General features: G+C 27.8%; 2 protein-coding genes across 2 annotated transcripts in view; both read right to left on the bottom strand.

Annotated features, from left to right (window-relative positions):
• LOC134835260 (uncharacterized) overlaps positions 1–18,499 on the bottom strand; it is an 82,866-nt gene that overhangs the window by 36,143 nt on the left and 28,224 nt on the right. Inside the window, exons 2-7 of the mRNA XM_063850132.1 lie at positions 7,685–7,818; positions 5,846–6,941; positions 4,858–5,016; positions 3,559–4,307; positions 3,174–3,481; positions 2,849–2,966 (exon numbers count right to left, since the gene is read on the bottom strand). Coding sequence (XP_063706202.1) covers positions 2,849–2,966; positions 3,174–3,481; positions 3,559–4,307; positions 4,858–5,016; positions 5,846–6,941; positions 7,685–7,818 — 2,564 coding nt within the window. The remainder of the gene's footprint in view (positions 1–2,848; positions 2,967–3,173; positions 3,482–3,558; positions 4,308–4,857; positions 5,017–5,845; positions 6,942–7,684; positions 7,819–18,499) is intronic.
• LOC134833847 (SH3 domain-containing kinase-binding protein 1) overlaps positions 12,357–18,499 on the bottom strand; it is a 76,794-nt gene continuing 70,651 nt past the window's right edge. The window contains exon 9 of the transcript XR_010162136.1: positions 12,357–12,443. The gene's annotated coding sequence lies outside the window, so the exon portion shown is untranslated. The remainder of the gene's footprint in view (positions 12,444–18,499) is intronic.

The following is an 18,499-nucleotide window of genomic DNA, read 5'->3' on the forward strand; positions in this document are numbered from 1 at the left end:
AATAAATTCTAGTGCACACAGTGAAAAACTACGATAATAATAAATAATATGCATGAAACCAGTGTTAGTCACTCACAAATTGTTTACATTTACAATTTTTTAGTTACAAGTCGTTCGGTCTACCATTATTGCTTGCCCACTTGCTGAACATTGCTCTGCCAATAAATAATGCATACCGCCGTTCATGTTGCAATTTTCTCTCACGGATCGCTACCATAGTCACCCATGAATTGCATGTTTGGATAAAATTATAAATTAAAGCAGATGTTACGGTAAACTAGACAGCACGTGGTCAATGTTCACAAAAAAAGAAACAAATAGGGCTTAAAAACGTTCTTTTTAAGTGTTCGCATAGACGCTCAAACCACATGCGAATAATAATAAAGAGGCTTCACAGGTAATTGAACAAGACAAAAACAAAATGGACGCTCGAGGGTAGTTTGATAAGAAATTCAATGGTTCGTAAATTAAATTTTGCCCACAACATTCCTGATATGATTTTATAAATAAATAATTTATTTTTACATGAAAAAAAAATTATTGAAAAAATATTTACCGCGAATGCTTGTAAAAGTAATTATTAAATTGTGACACAATTTTTTCGGATGTGGGATGATAAATATTTACGTGCTTTATTTATTGCTGTTACAATTACTGAGAAGGCGAAATTGTATATTTTTTTCGAACGTCATACAGAAATGATAAACTCTCATCCATTAATTACTTAATTTATTGTCAATTAATAACATTTTTACTCATATGTGAAACAAAAGCAACGTCATTAAACTCATTTTGTTCAAATTTGTGGTTTCTTCTTATTGTATGTTTTATTTTAAATGCATTACGGAAAATTTCAAAATAAGAGGTATGTTGCCTGTCTTGTAACCTGTCTGTTGATATGAGATAACTGAATGTATTTTTAGAGAAAAATTAATAGGAATTTAAGTAACAACGAATTTTTCTGAGAATTTTTTTTTTAAATCATTTAAATTTTAGTAATTAATTTTTTTAGCCTATTTTAAATAAAAAAAAAATCAAAAATAATTTTTTTTTCAAATTTTGTTAAAAAAATGTATAATTTGTAATTTTGAGAAAAAATTAAAAAAAAATAAATTTTAGAAAAAAAAATTTTTTAAAGAAATAAATAAAATTCAAAAAAAAATATTTTTTTATAAATTAAATTAATTTTATCTCAAATTAAATGAACAAAATAAACGAAATTTTGAAACCAATTCATATTTCAAAAAAACTTCATAAAAAAATGAATGCGTTTAAGTTTTTAGTTTAACGACAACTTTAAAATTTTATTTGCTTCGTGTCGTAATTATTTACAACCAAATAAAATTATAAACATAATGAAATAATAGGAATCCCCAACAAAATAGAAGATACACAAAGATGAAACAGAAACTAATTTAATTTTGTCTTCTTCGATACAACATGCTTAATTGAGTTCACTTTGTTTTGTTTTTGTTTCAATTCATCTTTTTCTCTTTCTCTACCATCGTTTGTTTGTTTGTTCTTGTGATGAATAGAAAGCAAGCAAATTTTCGTGGGAAAATAATTTCAATTTAATTCAATTTGGTACTTTTTATGCAATTATTTTACAAAATTTTTTATTTTGATTTATATGAATTTACATTTCGGAAGAAGGAATGAATAAATTGGGACAATTTTTTTTTTAACTTGAAACAAACAACCAGGCGTTCTTTGTGAAGAACGACCTCGAGATTGCTTCCTTGACGGGTATTTGAATTATATTAAAGATATTTTGCATCCCATGCAGACAACATTCCGTTGCTTGTAATTACACTCGTCCGCCTTTGTAAAAAAAATTATTTATATGAATTCATAGAAAAATTTCGATTTTGTTTAAATCGCCTTTGAGTATGCAATGAATATAAATTTTATGAAAATCGTGTATTTTTTACTGTTATTGAATAAGTTTATTTTTATTTTGAATATTTGTTTGTTTATTTTTCATGAATTTTTTTTTATTGTTTAAATAAATAATACTTATATTCAAAAAGTCAAATAAAATAAAATATATAAATTCAAATAAAAAAATTAAAATTGATTAATTTTAAAAAGTCAGACAAAATGTAACAAAAATTAAAATTGATTAATTGCAGCTTTTTTTTTATTTCGAGATTTTTTTTTATAATATTTAAAATAATTTAAATAATTAATTAATTAAAATTAATTTAATTTTGCAAACAATTTTTTATTTGAATTAATATCAGTTAAACCAAAATCATTTTTTAAAATTGATTAAATTGAACAAAAAAAATACTGATTAAGTCATTATTGAAATTTAATTTTTTTTTTTACAATTTTTACCAAATTTATTTCTCTTAAAAATTTGAAATTTCTCTATGATTTTTGTAAATTTCTCAGGTAATTATAATTTTTAAAATTTTTCAGTCTTAATAAATTTTTATTTTAATGTTTGGCGCCTTATTAACGGTTTCGCAAAGGGCATTCAACAAATTTCTCTTAATTTTAATGTTTTTAAGAGAAATTCTTTTTTTAGCGTTTTAAACGATTCGGAGGAAAATCTCCGCAAAAAACTCCATAAATTTTTATATTTTAATGGAAAAACACTCAACAAGAAGACATTTTTCTCGTAATTTGAGTAACCACACCACAATTACGCCATTATTGTCGTTTTTTCGCATTTCTCGTCTATCACATTGAGTTAATTACAAACAAAAAGCTACCACCATCACCACTACATGCCTTTAGTAATACGATATTAACCCCGTTAGTTAAGAGGAAAAATGTGAATAAATGTTTGTTATCCAAAACCGAGAGAGAAAAAAGTAGACACGTAAAAAAAAACACTCACCTTCATCCGTTTGTTGTTGCTTTTTCGCATTGCGCTTTTGGAGCACGACCTTTTTGAATATGACGGCAGCCGCTTCGACAGCACTTTGAATTTCTGCTTCACCAAGTGTGGTTTTATGCTAAAATAAACAATAATTACAACTCAAAAACAAGTCGATGGATCTTTTTTTTTTTGACTGTGCGTTGCAAAAATGTACATTGTGCGGCCAAATTAAGGTAAAATTACTCTTTTTGCGGTTTATTTTTGGGGCAAGATGAAACATTAATTTCATTCATGATCAAATTCTGATTTCACGTCTCACTGCGTGGTCGGTACATACACTTACCTCCGAGTCGCTTACATTATTGTCGTCGGCACGTCGCAGCGATTTGTCGTTTAAGCGTTTTTCCGAGACGGAAATCTTCTTGAAGATGCCTTCGCCGTTTTCGCCGTTGGCAGCGTCGTTGACGATACTCGCTTTTCGTATGCTGTTGTCAACGAACATCCGCTCATCCATTGATTGTGACTTGTTCTCGTCCTGGCTGTCGATCTTCTTCAGTTGCTCATTCAGAATAACCTTCTTGATGACACCATCGAAACTTTTTGAAGAGTCTTGTTTTTCAAGGACCTGATTGTGCGGATGATGGGATTTTACTTGAAAGAAAAGAGAAAAAAAAGACGTGAAAAAAATCTTCAAAAGAACAAAAAAAAAAACACAAAAAGTTACTTACTTGATGTCAATGATGCCGAATACTCCATTTGATCCGTACTTTTGCACTGAATTTTCCGTCTAATTGATTCTTTCTTCTTCTTTTCCAGGATCTCAGCCAGCGACGTCTTAATAGGAACTTTTTTCGTGACATCTGTCGTGCTGCCGTTCGCACTTTCAGCTGCCGCCTTTTCCTTTTCCGGGTGCGACATCGAGCGTCGTGGCACAACTTTGGAATTTTTCGCATTACCCGCGGCCGTATCTTCCGAAATTGATCGCATCGTTTCGGGTTTTCGGTGATTTCGGGCACCCTCGGCATCATCGACGACATGCGCGGGAATCGCTTCCGGCGGAACTGGCAGTTCGCGTGATTTGCGACGTCGTTGCGGCTGAAAGTAGTACTCGGATGTGGGATCTGTGGCGAAAGTTGCTTCGGCATTTCGTATACTTTGCGGCACGACGGAACGCAAACCGGCCACTTTCATGCTTTCGTTGCTGCCGTTATTGTATTCGTCGTAATACGGATTCGAGATGCCGCTGTCGTAGTTAAGGGGTTGCTCGTCCGTTGTTGTTGTTGTTGCAGTTGTTGCTGATGCAGGATCAAAGTAATTGCTGGCAACGTTCATTGGCTGGGTGCCGTTTTTCGTGTCGAGCATTTGTGGGGGCAGCGGTTGCTTGGCTTCGGCGAAGGTTTTAAAGACGGGAGATCGTTTTTCGGTGGAGGAGTTTGCTCGGATTAGTTCTTCTTTGACGTGCGCTTGACGAACGAGTCTGAAAAGGTGAGAAAATTTTATTAGTTTTAATTGATATTAAAATTCTTAGATTTCAGATTCATGTCATTTCAATTGAAACCCAATAATTTTGTCTGATTTTTATTTTTAACAAATGAAAGGGATACAAAAAAGATGATTTTTTGAAAACTTTCAGGTCAGGTTAAAAATTTTAATGAAAATAGATAAATGGTCGAATAAACCAGGGTTCGCAAAACTTGTGATTTTTGCTCAATTGCTTTAAATAAAGCAAAAGTTTTTTTTTACAATTTTTTTTCAAATTTCGTGATTTTTTATTACTTAAAATTTTTAACTTTCTCTCAATATTTATCTTCGTTATATATGATTTTCTTCATTTTTTAAGTTTTTTAAAACTAATTTTTAGAAAAAAAAAAGCTGTAGGAGTTAAATTTTAGTCGTTTGGTACGTAGAAGTCATTTGTCGGATCGCGTAAAGTCTATTTGGGTCGTGAGCTGGGCAGTAATCGCCGAGATTCCCCAAATATGACGTCGTTAAAGTCTCTTGGAGCGAAAAAGTAGTCAAAAATCAACCCACAAGTCAAGAGATTTTTGTGATTGGATGAAATTGGGAGTAACGCCATGGAGTTACCGTCATCCAACGGAAAAAGACGTCGAATTATGGCAAATGTGGGATGTGACGTAGGCGCCGTGTCTATACTCATTGTAGCAAAGTTGGGTTTCAGCGATAATCTAATTATAAGAATGTGTTTATATCATGTAAAATCCAATGGTTACTATGTCCTAAAATAAGTGCCAGGAGATCCTGTCATATATGTTTCACTTCAAAACTGAAAGAGTATGAAGCAGAGCTAGCAAAAAAAATAAGGGAATATAAAAACAATGTCAAAATCTTAATATTCTTGCAAATGTTAACAGCACCATTCAATTGGAAGGTATTTTCTTTCATTTTTTTTCTTTTTGATTTCAAAGAGCTTCATAAGGCATCGAGAATTTCTTGAGATGAATATTTTTTTTTAAATAAATAATAATTTATCTGGACATAACTCGATATTTTTTGACGTATCATAAATGACGACTTTTTTATTATTAAAAATGCAAAATATTTTTCAAAAACTAAATAAGGTCTACAGGTTCGCAAGAATCGCAAAACTAAATAGAATCGATTGAAAGCTTTCAAAACAATCAACTTAGAACAATTAACATTAAAAATACACCAACATCTTATTTAAAATTGGCTGAGTATTGGCACCACATTAAAAAACTTGACGATATCATACGAATTTTTTCATGAAAAATGGTTTAGAAATATCCTGATTGAACATTTTCCATATCCTTCCCTTTTCAAAATTTGAGATTGAGTTAAAGCGATAATGCACCGTAATGAAATCGTCCTGAAAAGTCTAAAAAAAGACGTAGGTTTTGTTCACACGGGTTTATATTAAAAGCTTTTGTAACCCTGGTTTAATACTCTGGTTAACCCTGGTTAAAGTAACTTTACTTAACTATGGGGTTTCAATGTGACCGCATAAAAAGAGATTTTTAATGGTAAAAAACTTACTTTGGCGATCGATTTGGCGGAATTTCCGGCAACATTCGACGTCCTTCTTGCGGCGGCACCGCCTGTTTATTCACGGAATATTCCTCGTTGCTGTGACTCCGCACCTTGATCATCTTCGAGTGTTGTCTCTGCAATTCACGAACCTCATTTTGAGGTTCATCAGAAACAATTGGAAAATGCTGTTGTGACAAAAAAGGTCGGGGCGTGGGACCGGGTTGCGGAAAGAGAAAAGCTTGTTTGGCGCGTGGCGATATCGGTAAGAATTTCGGGCCATGCTGGTGCACAGACAACGAGTTTACATTATTACTAATAGGTGGCTCTGGGTTGGGCAAGGTGTTTTGTCTAACGAATTCGGGAGATACCTTTCGATAGCCGGGCGACAATTGGCGCGGCGGCGACGTCGGCAGCAACTTGTGATGCTGATCCGGATTCGGGAGCGTCGCTTGACGCATCATCATTTGTCGTTTTGGGTAGGCATCGGGAACAACGGCATCACCGCCATCTGGCGACTTTACGAAGCGATTTGGCGATGTGGGCAACTGACGTGGAATGTGCAACAGTTCGCCGCCGCCACTATTTTGCGACGGGAATGTAGATTGTCTCACAAAGGGAGCCGGTCTTTCGGGCGATCGACTGTATGCCCGATTGGGCGACGTCGAGAAATACGCAATGTTCATTTCGCTCGGGAGGCCTGGTAATGTGGATTGACGTCGCACCGCATATCGCGATGTCGGGGGACTCGGCTGTAAATTTTCCGCATCGTCGTTTTCGTTGTCCGTGTGATACGGACTGTATTGCGGACTAACGATCGATTGTTTCGGTGACACGGGCAGCACTAACGTAGGGTTGTTTGGGTAGTAAATGCCAGAATCCGGATTTGGCAGAGTGTTTTGACGCAGGACACGACGCGGTGACGTTGGATTGTTCTCGTAAACGAGCTCTTCGGAGTTGTAGCCCTTTTGGACCTGCAGCTGGGGAGGCATTCGTATTAATGAGGGGTAACTCCCTTGCTCAGGTCCCTTCATGTAGTTCAAGTGAGATCCATTGCGACTGGCAGCGGTTGTGATGATCGCTGGAACGCCATCGTTATCAGGAGCTACAAATTTTAAAATTGAAAAAAAAAATTATTTAAGTCGATTTATTAGTCAAGTTTTTTTTCGATTTTTATGCAAAAATTTTTTTTTTAAATCGGGAGGGAAAATGTTTGATTTTTATTAAATATTTTTATTTTTATCAGATGTATTAAAATTATTATTTTTTAATCCATAATCTTACAGTGAAATTCAATATTAATTTCAAAATATTTTAATTTATTAAAAAAAAATTCTAAAAAAAAAATTTAAATAGTTTAGTTAAAAATATAATTAAAATTTTAGTTAATTTTCAAAAAATTTAAAAAAAATTAAAATTGTGAAAAAATCAATTTAAAATGTATTTCATCAAATAAAAAAATCCAAAATCTAAAATGTTAAATTTTTGATGAAATTTCATGATTTTTTATAAAATAATTTAATTAATTAGTTTGATAAAAAAAATTATCAATTTATTAAATTAATGAATAATTATTATTAAATTTTAATTAAATTAAAATTAGAATTTAATTTATTTAATTAATTAATTATTTAAAAAATTATTTATTAATTATAAATTTAATTAAAAATTTAATTTGATTTTTAATTTAATTTTAAAACAGATATTTTTAAAACATTTTTTTGTGTCAAATTTTTCACCCTTTTTGATTTATTAATCGGTAAATTAAAATAAATAGTAATAAAATAAATGGTAAATTAAACAAAATTAAAATAAATTTTTAAGACCTTTTAAGAGAAAAAACCTTACTTGATATCGTCCATGACCGCTTAATTTTTTTCATTGCATCATCATTTGTTGGATATTCTCGCGTCACTGACGAGCGACGTTGTCTATCGCCCGCAAAATTGTCCATCCACTCACTTTTTGCTGACTGCATTTCACTGAAAAACGACAAAATAAAACAAAAATCAGCATGATAATGACCTTGCAATACTTCTTCCTAATAAAACAATATATACAATAAAGTACAATTATTTGCACAAAAAAAAGACCTTAAAAATTTTTAGCATTTTTGCTCTTCTCATATTATTTTATTACGCTTCGGCTTCACATTTCGTCTCGAATGAAATTCTAGGGAAATTAAAAAGTTATGAAAATATTTTCCCTTTTTCCGAGCCAAACGACTTTTTAATTAAATTTCAAGAGATCTTGTTGTAATATTACTCGAATTCAATTATTTTTAGCCCTTTTTCTCAGTTCAGTCGAGAGTTATTGAAGTAAAGAAAAAAAACCCACATGAAAAAAAAAGACTTGAAAGCTTCGAGTTTCGACGAAACACTGTCAAGTAGCTAAATGGACAAGAGCTAAATAAACCAAAAAAATAATGAAATTGTTTACGAACAACAAACATCAAATTACTCTAGCGCGGCAAGCGACCTTTAATTTTCATGCTTGCTTTCGGGTAAAAGTACAAAAATAGACAGCCACTACATGTGAGTATTAAAATTAGTTTATCCAGCTTAAAAATAAACTCGAAACATTTATTTTTGTCGCCGAATTTGTACAACAAGCTACCATTTTAGCTACACAAAAGCCAGATTATCGTAATTAGAACGTTGAAATGTATCTAATTATAATTATCCTGTCTATTCCATTAAACTAAATTACTTATGTATACGACATAATCGAATTTTAATTGCGGCAAATTTGTGATAATAACAACTTTCGTTTTTCATTTTCAGAAAAAAACGAAATCAAAATTAATGTCCTTGAGACCGAAAAAAGAGAAAAATATCCGGTAGGCACACTTATCCATGGGATGGAAATGAAAAATTAGATTAAAGATGAAATTCATCCCAAAAGTTGCTTAAAGAGGGTGTGTCACCACTTAAGTATTTGAATAATTTGTTATTTATTTTTTGAAAATGAGCAACATCATCATCATCATCAATATGATGGAAAAAGACGTGAAGAAAAAATAAAAATGAAGAAAAAGAGGGTGATAGATTGATTTTTTCCGTGAAAAATGTGTAAAAAGGAAAGTAAACGAGTGGAAGGAGAACTTTATCGAAGATGGTTTTTTGACGTTTTTTTTTTCGTCGTGTGACTGACATGATGCGACGGAGTGAGATGAAGTGTAAGAAAAAAATTGATGTTTGATCGAATATTTTAACGTAATTTTTTCTTGTAAGACAAGCGATTTTTTTTTCGCTTCCGTAAGGCGATTTGTGATTAATAAAAAAGCTTTAAGGGAACAATATTTTAGGTCAAATAAGACATTTTGATGATTTTTTGGGTTTGATTTATTATGGATTTTGGTTATTTGATAGGATTTGACGTATCTAAAAAATATGTCGTTTTTCCAGAGACGAAAATTTCCCAAAAAATAAAGCTTAAAATTTTGAATTTTTTTCATTAAAAATTAAAAAAAATTTTTGTTGTTTATAAATAAAATTATAAACATTTATAAATAAAATAAAATTTAAGAATTCTTCAATTTTTTTCATCAAATTTTTTTCTAAAAGTTTTTGTTAAAAGTTGTAAAATTTTTCCACGTTTTATTAAATGATAATTTAAGGTATTAAATTAAAAAAAAATAATGTATTTTTAAATTTGAATTCCGTGTTTTAAATTTCAAAAAAAAAAAATAAAATAAAAATAGAAAAATTCCGCAAAATAATTTTTTTCGAATTTTAATAAAAATATTTTGATTTTCTGAAATTTTCCTTAAAAAAATTATGAAAATTTTCTCAATACAAAAAATCAAACAAAATATTTTTTTCTGAATTTTTTTTCTGAGTTTTCTGATTTTTTTTTTGTTTGTAGTTTAAAAAAAATTAAATTTTCCGAAAATTTTCTTTAAAAAAATCACGAAAATTTGTAAAAAAAAATTTGCTTGTTTTTTATTGTTCAAATATTCATGATTTTTTAAAGAAAATATCAGAAATTAAATTAAAATTAATTTTAAAATTTAATATAAAAATTTTTCAATTTTTTTCATCAAATTTTTTTTTTAAATTTTTTGTTGAAAAATCCCGGAAAATTATTTTTTCTTTTTTTCAAAGATTTTTCAAAGAATAAAAATTTGCTCAATACAATAAATCAAACAAAACATTTTTTTTCTTTTTAAAAAAATCACAAAAATTTGTCAAAAAAATAAATTTTGCTTGATTTTTTTAATTGTTTAAATTTTCATGGTTTATTTCAAAGCAAATATCAGAAAATTAATTTTTGATTATAATACCCTAAAAATCTTTTTGAAAAAAATTAAATAGCTAGAAAATGGAAAATTTACTAAATTCAGACCTAATTTTGGTATTTCATCAAAGCAAACGGATAAAAAATGACATTTTTATTACAAAATGTTCATGACAAATTCTCCTCAAGTTCATTGCCTTCTTTGTGCTTTCCTCGCCACTGATCTTACAAAACGACGACGGTCACAAATGCGATTAATTCCGCTTGATTGAACATTGAAAAGCGGGTCCTTGACACAAACGGAACGTGATCTAAATAGCAATTTCCGTGTCACTTTTTGGACAAATCTTTTTTCCTCATAATTTTTTTTCTGCTTTTTGGTCAAATGGTCAATTTCGCATCATTTTAACTTCATTATCGTTTGAATTTCTTCAGCTTCTCGCATATTTTGTTGGTAAACTTGTCACACACTTGTTGAATCACGTCTTCGAGTGAGATTGAATAATGTTGTAAAATTCTGTTGATTGTTCCCACAAATGAATGGGCGTGAAATTGGATGTCATCAACGATTGTTTGTTTATTTACTTTGTGTGTGGCATTTTGTGTGAGTGTGAGGTAAGATTAGTTGCTGTTCCGAGAGAGGAGAAGTTCAAGGTGCCGAGGTGTGTTGTGGCGAAAATGTACTTGAAAAATTGGACAAATAAACGAAGCACGCGAGAATACTCGAAATCGATCGAGGCACGCACGTTATTTAATGCATGCGCTAACAATTATTCGATATTAATTGATGCCTTGGATTGAGGTTCGCGGGCGTAGTGCTTGAACGCGGACACAGAGACAATAAATTACAATGTAAATTGAATTGATTTTTTAATGATATTAATAAAAAATAATAAGGCGGCACGGCAAAAAAATAAAATAAATAAATATTTATTTAAATATACAGTAATTTAATTTTAAGAGCCGTTTTTAATGTCTGTTTCATGTTCTGTTCATGCAAGTATTATATTTGTAAACATCGAACATATGAGACAAAAATAACATGGAAATTTTTTTAATGTTTATTTAAACATTTTGTTTTTCCTGAAAGGCTGTTCCAAATTATTTTTCACATTTTTCTTCCATTTTTGAAAAAATAAAAATATTAAACAAATAAAATTATTAAATTTAAAATATTTAATAATTTAGTATTTACATTTTTTAAAAAATAATAATTTTAATTAAAAATAAATATTTAAATAAAATAATTTTTTTTAATAATTTTTTAATAATTTTTTTTTAAATATTATTAATTTATTTTAATCTCGATTTTAATAAAAAATTAAAATTTTGAAAAGAATTAACGTTCGTTATTTTAGAATTTATAATTAACTTATTTTTTTTGAATTTTATATTTTTTTTTTTGAATCAATTAAAAAATAATTTTTTGAATTTAAAATTAATAAAAAAAATTAAATTAAAATATTTAAAACAATTTTTTTTATAACTAATTCTATTATTATTTATTTTTTTTTTCATAAAAAAAATATGATTTATCACGATTTATAAGCAAATTTTTAAATAATTTATTAAATAAAAAATATATGTTTTTTTTCATTCTATTTTTTTGGCACCAATAAAAAATTAATTATTTAAATTTGAAATTAATAAAATTAAATTAAATTAAATATTTTAATTAGTTAACGATTTTTTAATAAACCGTAGAGATTACGATTTATGACCTAATTTTTTAACCAAAAATTTTTTTAATTCAAAAATTTTTTACGATTTTTTTCAAAAAATCAAAAATTTTTTGGAGTTTATTTTAAAAGTTGAGATTTTTTTTTATAATTTTTTAAATAATTTTTATATTTATTATAAATTAATTAATTTGTTAATAAAATTCTCAAAAATTCAATTAATTTAAAATTTTGAAAAAAAAAAAAATAAGTAAAGGGACACAGAAAATAAGAAAAAAAAAATTGGAACAGCCTGAAAAAAATATTTGTTTTTTAAATCACAGTTAAAAGCACACAAAACAGCGATAAAACGCCCCATCGATTACAGGTTTTGTACTCACAGATACTTTTTGTGACAAACCACGCAAATCCAGTCGTCCGTTTTAAGGTTTGCTGAAAAGTCTCGACAAGCTTTGCACACACGCAAGTTACACTTGATGCATGCGGCGCCACGATTTACAATGCGTCCCAGCTCAAAGTTGCAGCGAGAGCACCGATTGCGTGACAAGTCGATCTGGGGACGATCCAATGAACCACCATTAGTTTGGATATTGTCATGTTTTGTGGCTGGTTGTTTGTCGTGTGAGTGGCGCAAGATAATACTGCGTTTGCGTCTCAAACTGAGTCTGTGTAGCTCGAAGCGAAGCAACCTTTTTTTTTGTTTATGTTTCAATTTTGGCATGTGTGTTTTTTTTTTGCGAGATTTATGAATTTTCGTGTGTTTTGTTTGTGTTGTTTCGGTGTTTAGGACGAGGAAATGGTGTTCGTTAAGAGATTAGACAGAAAATGGAAAGAAAAGAAAGAAACAGGTTTAAATTCAGATAGATTTTTCATTAATGATGACACCAAAAATTCAAAATACAATGAGATAAGTGTGAAAAGCGGGAAACGTGCGGGAACACATATTTTTTTATTGGAAAAATGGGGAACAATACGTTATGAACTTATTTTTTGTCTATGAATGCTAATTGATATTTATTGCGCAAAACTGTACAACCATCCATATTTTTTGACAATTAATTTATTTACAGGTCCGGCAAAAAATTTGAATAAAAAGTTAAAATTGTTACTTGATTTTTTAGTAAAAACTAAAGAAAAAGTCAAAGAAAAACCTTAAAAAAAATTATTGGCTATGAAATTTCCACAAATATTTTTATGTTGCTAAAACTTTTTTGTTTTTTTCTGTTGTTTGGTCATTTTACTCATTTTTGGTAAAAAAAATTAAAAAAATCGGATTCATACAAAAAAATATTTGCCTTCAAATTTTGAAAACTTGAGGGTTTTTAATGTGTTAAAAAATCATTTAAAAATAATTAATTAATAATTTTGATATTCGTTAAAGGGATCAAAATTTCTGAAAAAAACAAAAAAATTTAAAAAAAAAATCCTTTAAAAAAATAATTAAAAAAAATGGATTAAATCAAACAAAATAAAAATTAATTTAAACTTATTTATCTATTTCAATAAATTTTTAAAATATCACTTTACAGTTAAATTATTATTTTTTTAAATCTTTTTTTTATGAAAAAGTGTCAAAAAATATGAAAAATTATGCCAAATCTGAGAAATTTTAGAAAAAAAAATTAATTGCTTAGGCGAATAAATTTACCAAAAAATAGGTAAATTTGCTTAAACAAGGCGTTTTCTATTAAATACAGGTGAAAAAATTTTAAAGTCAAGTGACAAAAATAATTTTTATTTTCAAAAATTTTAATTTTGTAAGATTTTGTTTAATTTTTAGTTCAACTTTAAAAAATAATATGTTAAATTAATAAAATACTAAAAAGTAACGTTTAACATCCAAAAACGTTAAAAAATCCAAAAACAAAAAATTAAAAAAAAAATTGAATGAAAATCTTCATGGGACAAAAATTGAAGAAATTAAATTTATTCGCCTTAGCAAAAAAAAAATATTTTTTTTCTAAATTATTTTTATGAACCAAGTTGTCAAAAAATAAAATAAAAATTAATGAAATTCTAAATTAAGCTTTTTTTACTCAAAGTCTTTTGAGTTATAGTCAAAAAATTTCAAACCCTGTTTTTTTTTCTACTTCTATGACAAAAAAATGTCCATTCCCATTTCTCGCTTAATTTTTCATTTTGCTCGCGTACATTTTTTTCTTGCTCCAGTAAATTTTAATAAAAGTCACTCCTCTGGGAAAACATGCGTCCAAACTCGCTGTTCAATAAAAATAAATACTCATACACACAACAAATGGAGACGTCTGGTTTTCGTTTCTCGGAAAATTATTCGATTATATCATTTTATTGCGGGCAATCGATTGACATTAGAAAGGTCCTCGCGTCCCAAAAGAAATCAAGTAACAATATAATGATAAAAGTTTAAAAAATTATGACAAAAATATTAATAAGATTCCCTTGTCAACCGTCGTCAAAAGCTATTTCTTGTGGAAAATTTCCTTTGATAAACAGTTTTAATGGAATTTTTGCGCCGCACGAAAATTAAAAAGTATTATTTTCACTCACATCATCGTCGTCGGTCATATGTTTATCAATTTTGTTATTCCATAATATAAAGTGCTTTTTCGCGTAACACAAACACGTTTTATCAGCTACATTTATTCACATATTAGTTACTACTGCCAAATTCCTCTCCCTTAGATCCCGCCCGTCGGCAACCGGAGAAAACTGGCAGTCATGATACTCTTTGCTTGAATAAATTATAATGAATTATGTAAATTTTCTCTATAAATTCTATTATTATTATTTGTTGAGCAAAAGTGTAGCGAGTTGTTTTCGGTGTAACTTCAGTGCCTAAGCGAATATAAATATTTTCGTGCGCGGCGCGACGCCGAGTCCTCGTTTAGTCGTAGCAAAGTGGAAGGATACATGATGATAGGAATATGTTTTGAATGTAATCAATTTACCATTTATTTTACCATAAATTTTCAATCAACATTACGGCGCGCGCTGCCAGTTTCGCCGCAAAAACAGAGTACGAGAACGAGAACTGCACGACAATAAATGACATGTGAGGCATGAAGGCATTAAATTAATATGAAATAAAAGGGAACATGACACATATTTGTTTAATGAATTTCCTAGTTGTTTTGTGTTTATTCGGCGCTTTTGACGACGCGATGCGACGTTGACGAGTGGCATCCATTTTGACGGCGAAGCAATTAAAATTGGTGGAAATTTTTGTGATGGTCGATAGTGGGAGGTTTTTTTTTATTATTTTTATTTTATTTTATTATTTTATTATTTTATTTTATTTTTTTATTTTATTTATTTTTATTTTATTTAAACAAAGAACTTTTAAAAAATTCAATCAATTTTTCTTTCATTTTAGTTCAAATTTTTTTTTAGAAAAGTAGATTTAGAATGAAACTTTATTGAGTTCTTATGAAAAATTATGGAAAAAAATCTTAAAAAAAATAAAAATCACATAAAAAATGTAAAAAAATAAAATAATTCTGAATTTAAAAACATTCAAGTTTGAATTTTAGTAAAATTTTTCAAATATTATTTTCTTAACACAATTAATGAATAAAAAAAAAATTAAATAATTTATTTTACTTAATTTTGTTAATTTGCTGAATATATATTTAATTGCTGTTTATTTTTGAAAATTAATTTAATTAAATTTTAAATTATTTATTTTTTATGTAAAAAATTTAATAAAAAGTAATTTTCAATTTATTATTGATTAAGTTCAGTTAAGTTTAGTTGTTGAAAAATTAAAAAAATTTTCTGAAAATTTGATTCAAAAAAAAAAAAATCATGGAAATAAGTTATTTTAATTTTGTAAAATTATTAAATTATTTTTTTTTTAAATTTATAAATTAAATAAAAAAATTAAAATAAAATGAAAAAATAAATTGATTATTTTTTTAATTAAATAAAAATAAAATTTCAAAAAATTTTTAAAATAAAGTTAATAATATTTAGAAATTAATTTAAAATTTTTGGTTAAATTATTTAGTTAATTAAATAATAAATTAATTAAATTAAATTAATAACTTAATAATAAATAATTAATTTTTTTTATTTTATTTTTTTTTTTTTTGAAAATCAGAGAAATATATTCAAAATATTTTTTTATTTATTTAAATGTATTATTTAATATTATAACAAATTTTAATTTTTTTTCGAAGCTTAGAGTTAAATTATTCATCGCATGACCCAAAATATACACAAGATTTTAAGACTCAAATCAAACTCAAACAAAACGAGAATGAATTGCATTCGTTTATAAAACGAATGACTTGACCGCATTTCAATGTGTTCAATTCAATGCTTTTTCAAAAATTTTTCGAGTTTTCCCGAAAATTTTCATTAATTTTAACTTTTCATGTTTCTCACGAGACTCCCCTGAACATTTTAAAATTTTGAAATTTTTCAAGATTTTCCATGAATTTTCCGAGTTTTCCCGAAGTTTTCCACTAATTTTCATCGACAACATTTTCCAACGGATGAACTCATTTAAATTTCCAACGGATAATTTTTTTAAATATGCTGTCAAATCTGTCTTTTGAAACGAGTTCGCCAAACCTGCTAATTCAATCAAACTTATAGTGGCACATCACACAGACGGACGGACAGACGGACGGACGGACGACATCACGAGCACAATACCGCATTTTTTCAAAAAAATTTAAATGCGGTAAAAATTATCATTTAGATCAAAATACCGTAAAAACCTTTAAACTTTAAATTGCACTTAACATTAATCAAGTAAAATTGCCACCTGAGGTTAATTCAACGCAACTCATTTGTTTGTTATTTCTCATATAGTTTGATAACATCATCATAATAACCGCTAGGAAGACACAAGCAACTATTCCAAAGGTCTTACGGGTAATTTGTTTATGACTTATTTGTCTTTCTCTAATCTTGCATAAACATATACAAAAGTTTTCTCATAGATTTCTTACACAAACCCAGAAAAAAAAAACAAAACTCTTAGAGATTCAACAAACAAGGTAAACCATCAGTTTAATTATTTTATCATTATTTTGATAAAAGTAAGCAAAGTTTGTAACACACACGAGCTCTTATTTGCGCTCTCTTTAAACAATTTGCTGTTTAACTTAGGAATTAAAATGTAGGTACATGAAAAAAGTCTAAAATAAACACACACCTTTCGCATTATCTTCTTTTGTTTGCTTTTTAAACTACGCTTTTTTAAATTAAGGTCTGTCAACTTTATTTTAGGTTTTGTCCTGGATTTTTTTTTCATTTTTCATACAAAATAAAAATTTTCGAAATATTTTTTTTACCGATTTTTTAGAATTGCTTCTTTTAAATAAATTTAAATTTTTAATTTAAAAAAAATTATTTAAAATTATTTAATTAATTTAAATTGATTTAATTAATTTTATTTAATTTAATCAATTTTAATTCAATTTAATTAATTTTAATTGAATTAATTTAAATTTAAAAATAATATTTTCTTTCAAAAAAAAAATTAGTTTCATTAATTTAAATTTAAAAATAAAATTTTCTTTCAAAAAATAATTTAAAAAAAAATTGATTAAATTAATTTAATGTAAAAATAGAAGGCAGTATCAATTTCCCCAATATCCGATATGTGATTCTGTGTCTTTCTATATATCGAAATCAAATGTCGTAAATTTATTCCAATATAATAATAATAAACATTCAAATGATGATTCAAATGCAGACAAAATGAATAGAAAATGTATATTTTTACTCCAAGCTCGGCTATTCAAGCATTTTCCCATTTATTTATTTAATAGACTTTGTTTCATTTCGATGTGATCCAATTGTGTATGCATTCTGGATATTCCGTCCGTGGGTGTTTGTAGCACACCGCAGCACAAAAGGACGACAACGACGATAATGTCAATATAAATTTATGAGATGAAACGGAGGAGTTGTCTTCTGAGGGACGAGGCGTATTGGATTTATCTTCGAAGGTGACTCGGTTCAGTGCGGCAGGGGGATTGACGAGGAACGGAAATAAGGTAGATCTACCGGTTATCGGCAGCTATGAGATAAAAATCAATAATGCTATTATTAGGCATCTACGACTGAAATTGCAAGTAAAATACCCAGTATCGATACGCAAACATTAATATTGTATCGAAATATTTATGTTTGAATCTCTTTGTTTTGAGCTTTACATCCATTTATTATTATTGTCGATTGGGTAGGTTTTGTCGTCGTATCAGGCATTTGTGATGAAATGTTTGGATTACTAGTAAAAATAGTGGATTCAAGAGATTTGGGATGGAAATGTTTTTTTTTTAAAGAAATATTTCCCAAATTTATTAAATAAGTAAACTGAAAACAAAATTTAAAGTAAAAAAATATTAAATTTATGTAAATTTATTTTTTTGAAAATTAATTATTTTAAATAAAAAGACCTTCAAAAACTATTTTTAAGTTTAAAAAATTAAATAAGTCAAAAAAAAAATAATAATTAAAATAAAAAATTTCCTTTTACTTATTTTTTTATAATTTTGACATAAAAAATAAAAATAAATGAATCTGGATTTTTTTTTTTAAATTTAAATTCAAAATAATTCTTAAAAACTTATATTTATCGTTTAGGCCGCTCCAAATGAAAATCAAAAATAAAGTCCGATGCCCCATTTTAAAAGTCAAAAATCAAAATTTAAAAATTGCCGTTTTTTGGTGTATTTTTATTTTTTCGTTTTTTTAAGTTTTTCAAATTTTACTGAAAAAATTTATTTGATTTTTTTTAATGGTCTAAAAT

Source organism: Culicoides brevitarsis, chromosome 3 (genome assembly GCF_036172545.1).
Source record: "Culicoides brevitarsis isolate CSIRO-B50_1 chromosome 3, AGI_CSIRO_Cbre_v1, whole genome shotgun sequence".
NCBI classification, from domain to species: domain Eukaryota; kingdom Metazoa; phylum Arthropoda; class Insecta; order Diptera; family Ceratopogonidae; genus Culicoides; species Culicoides brevitarsis.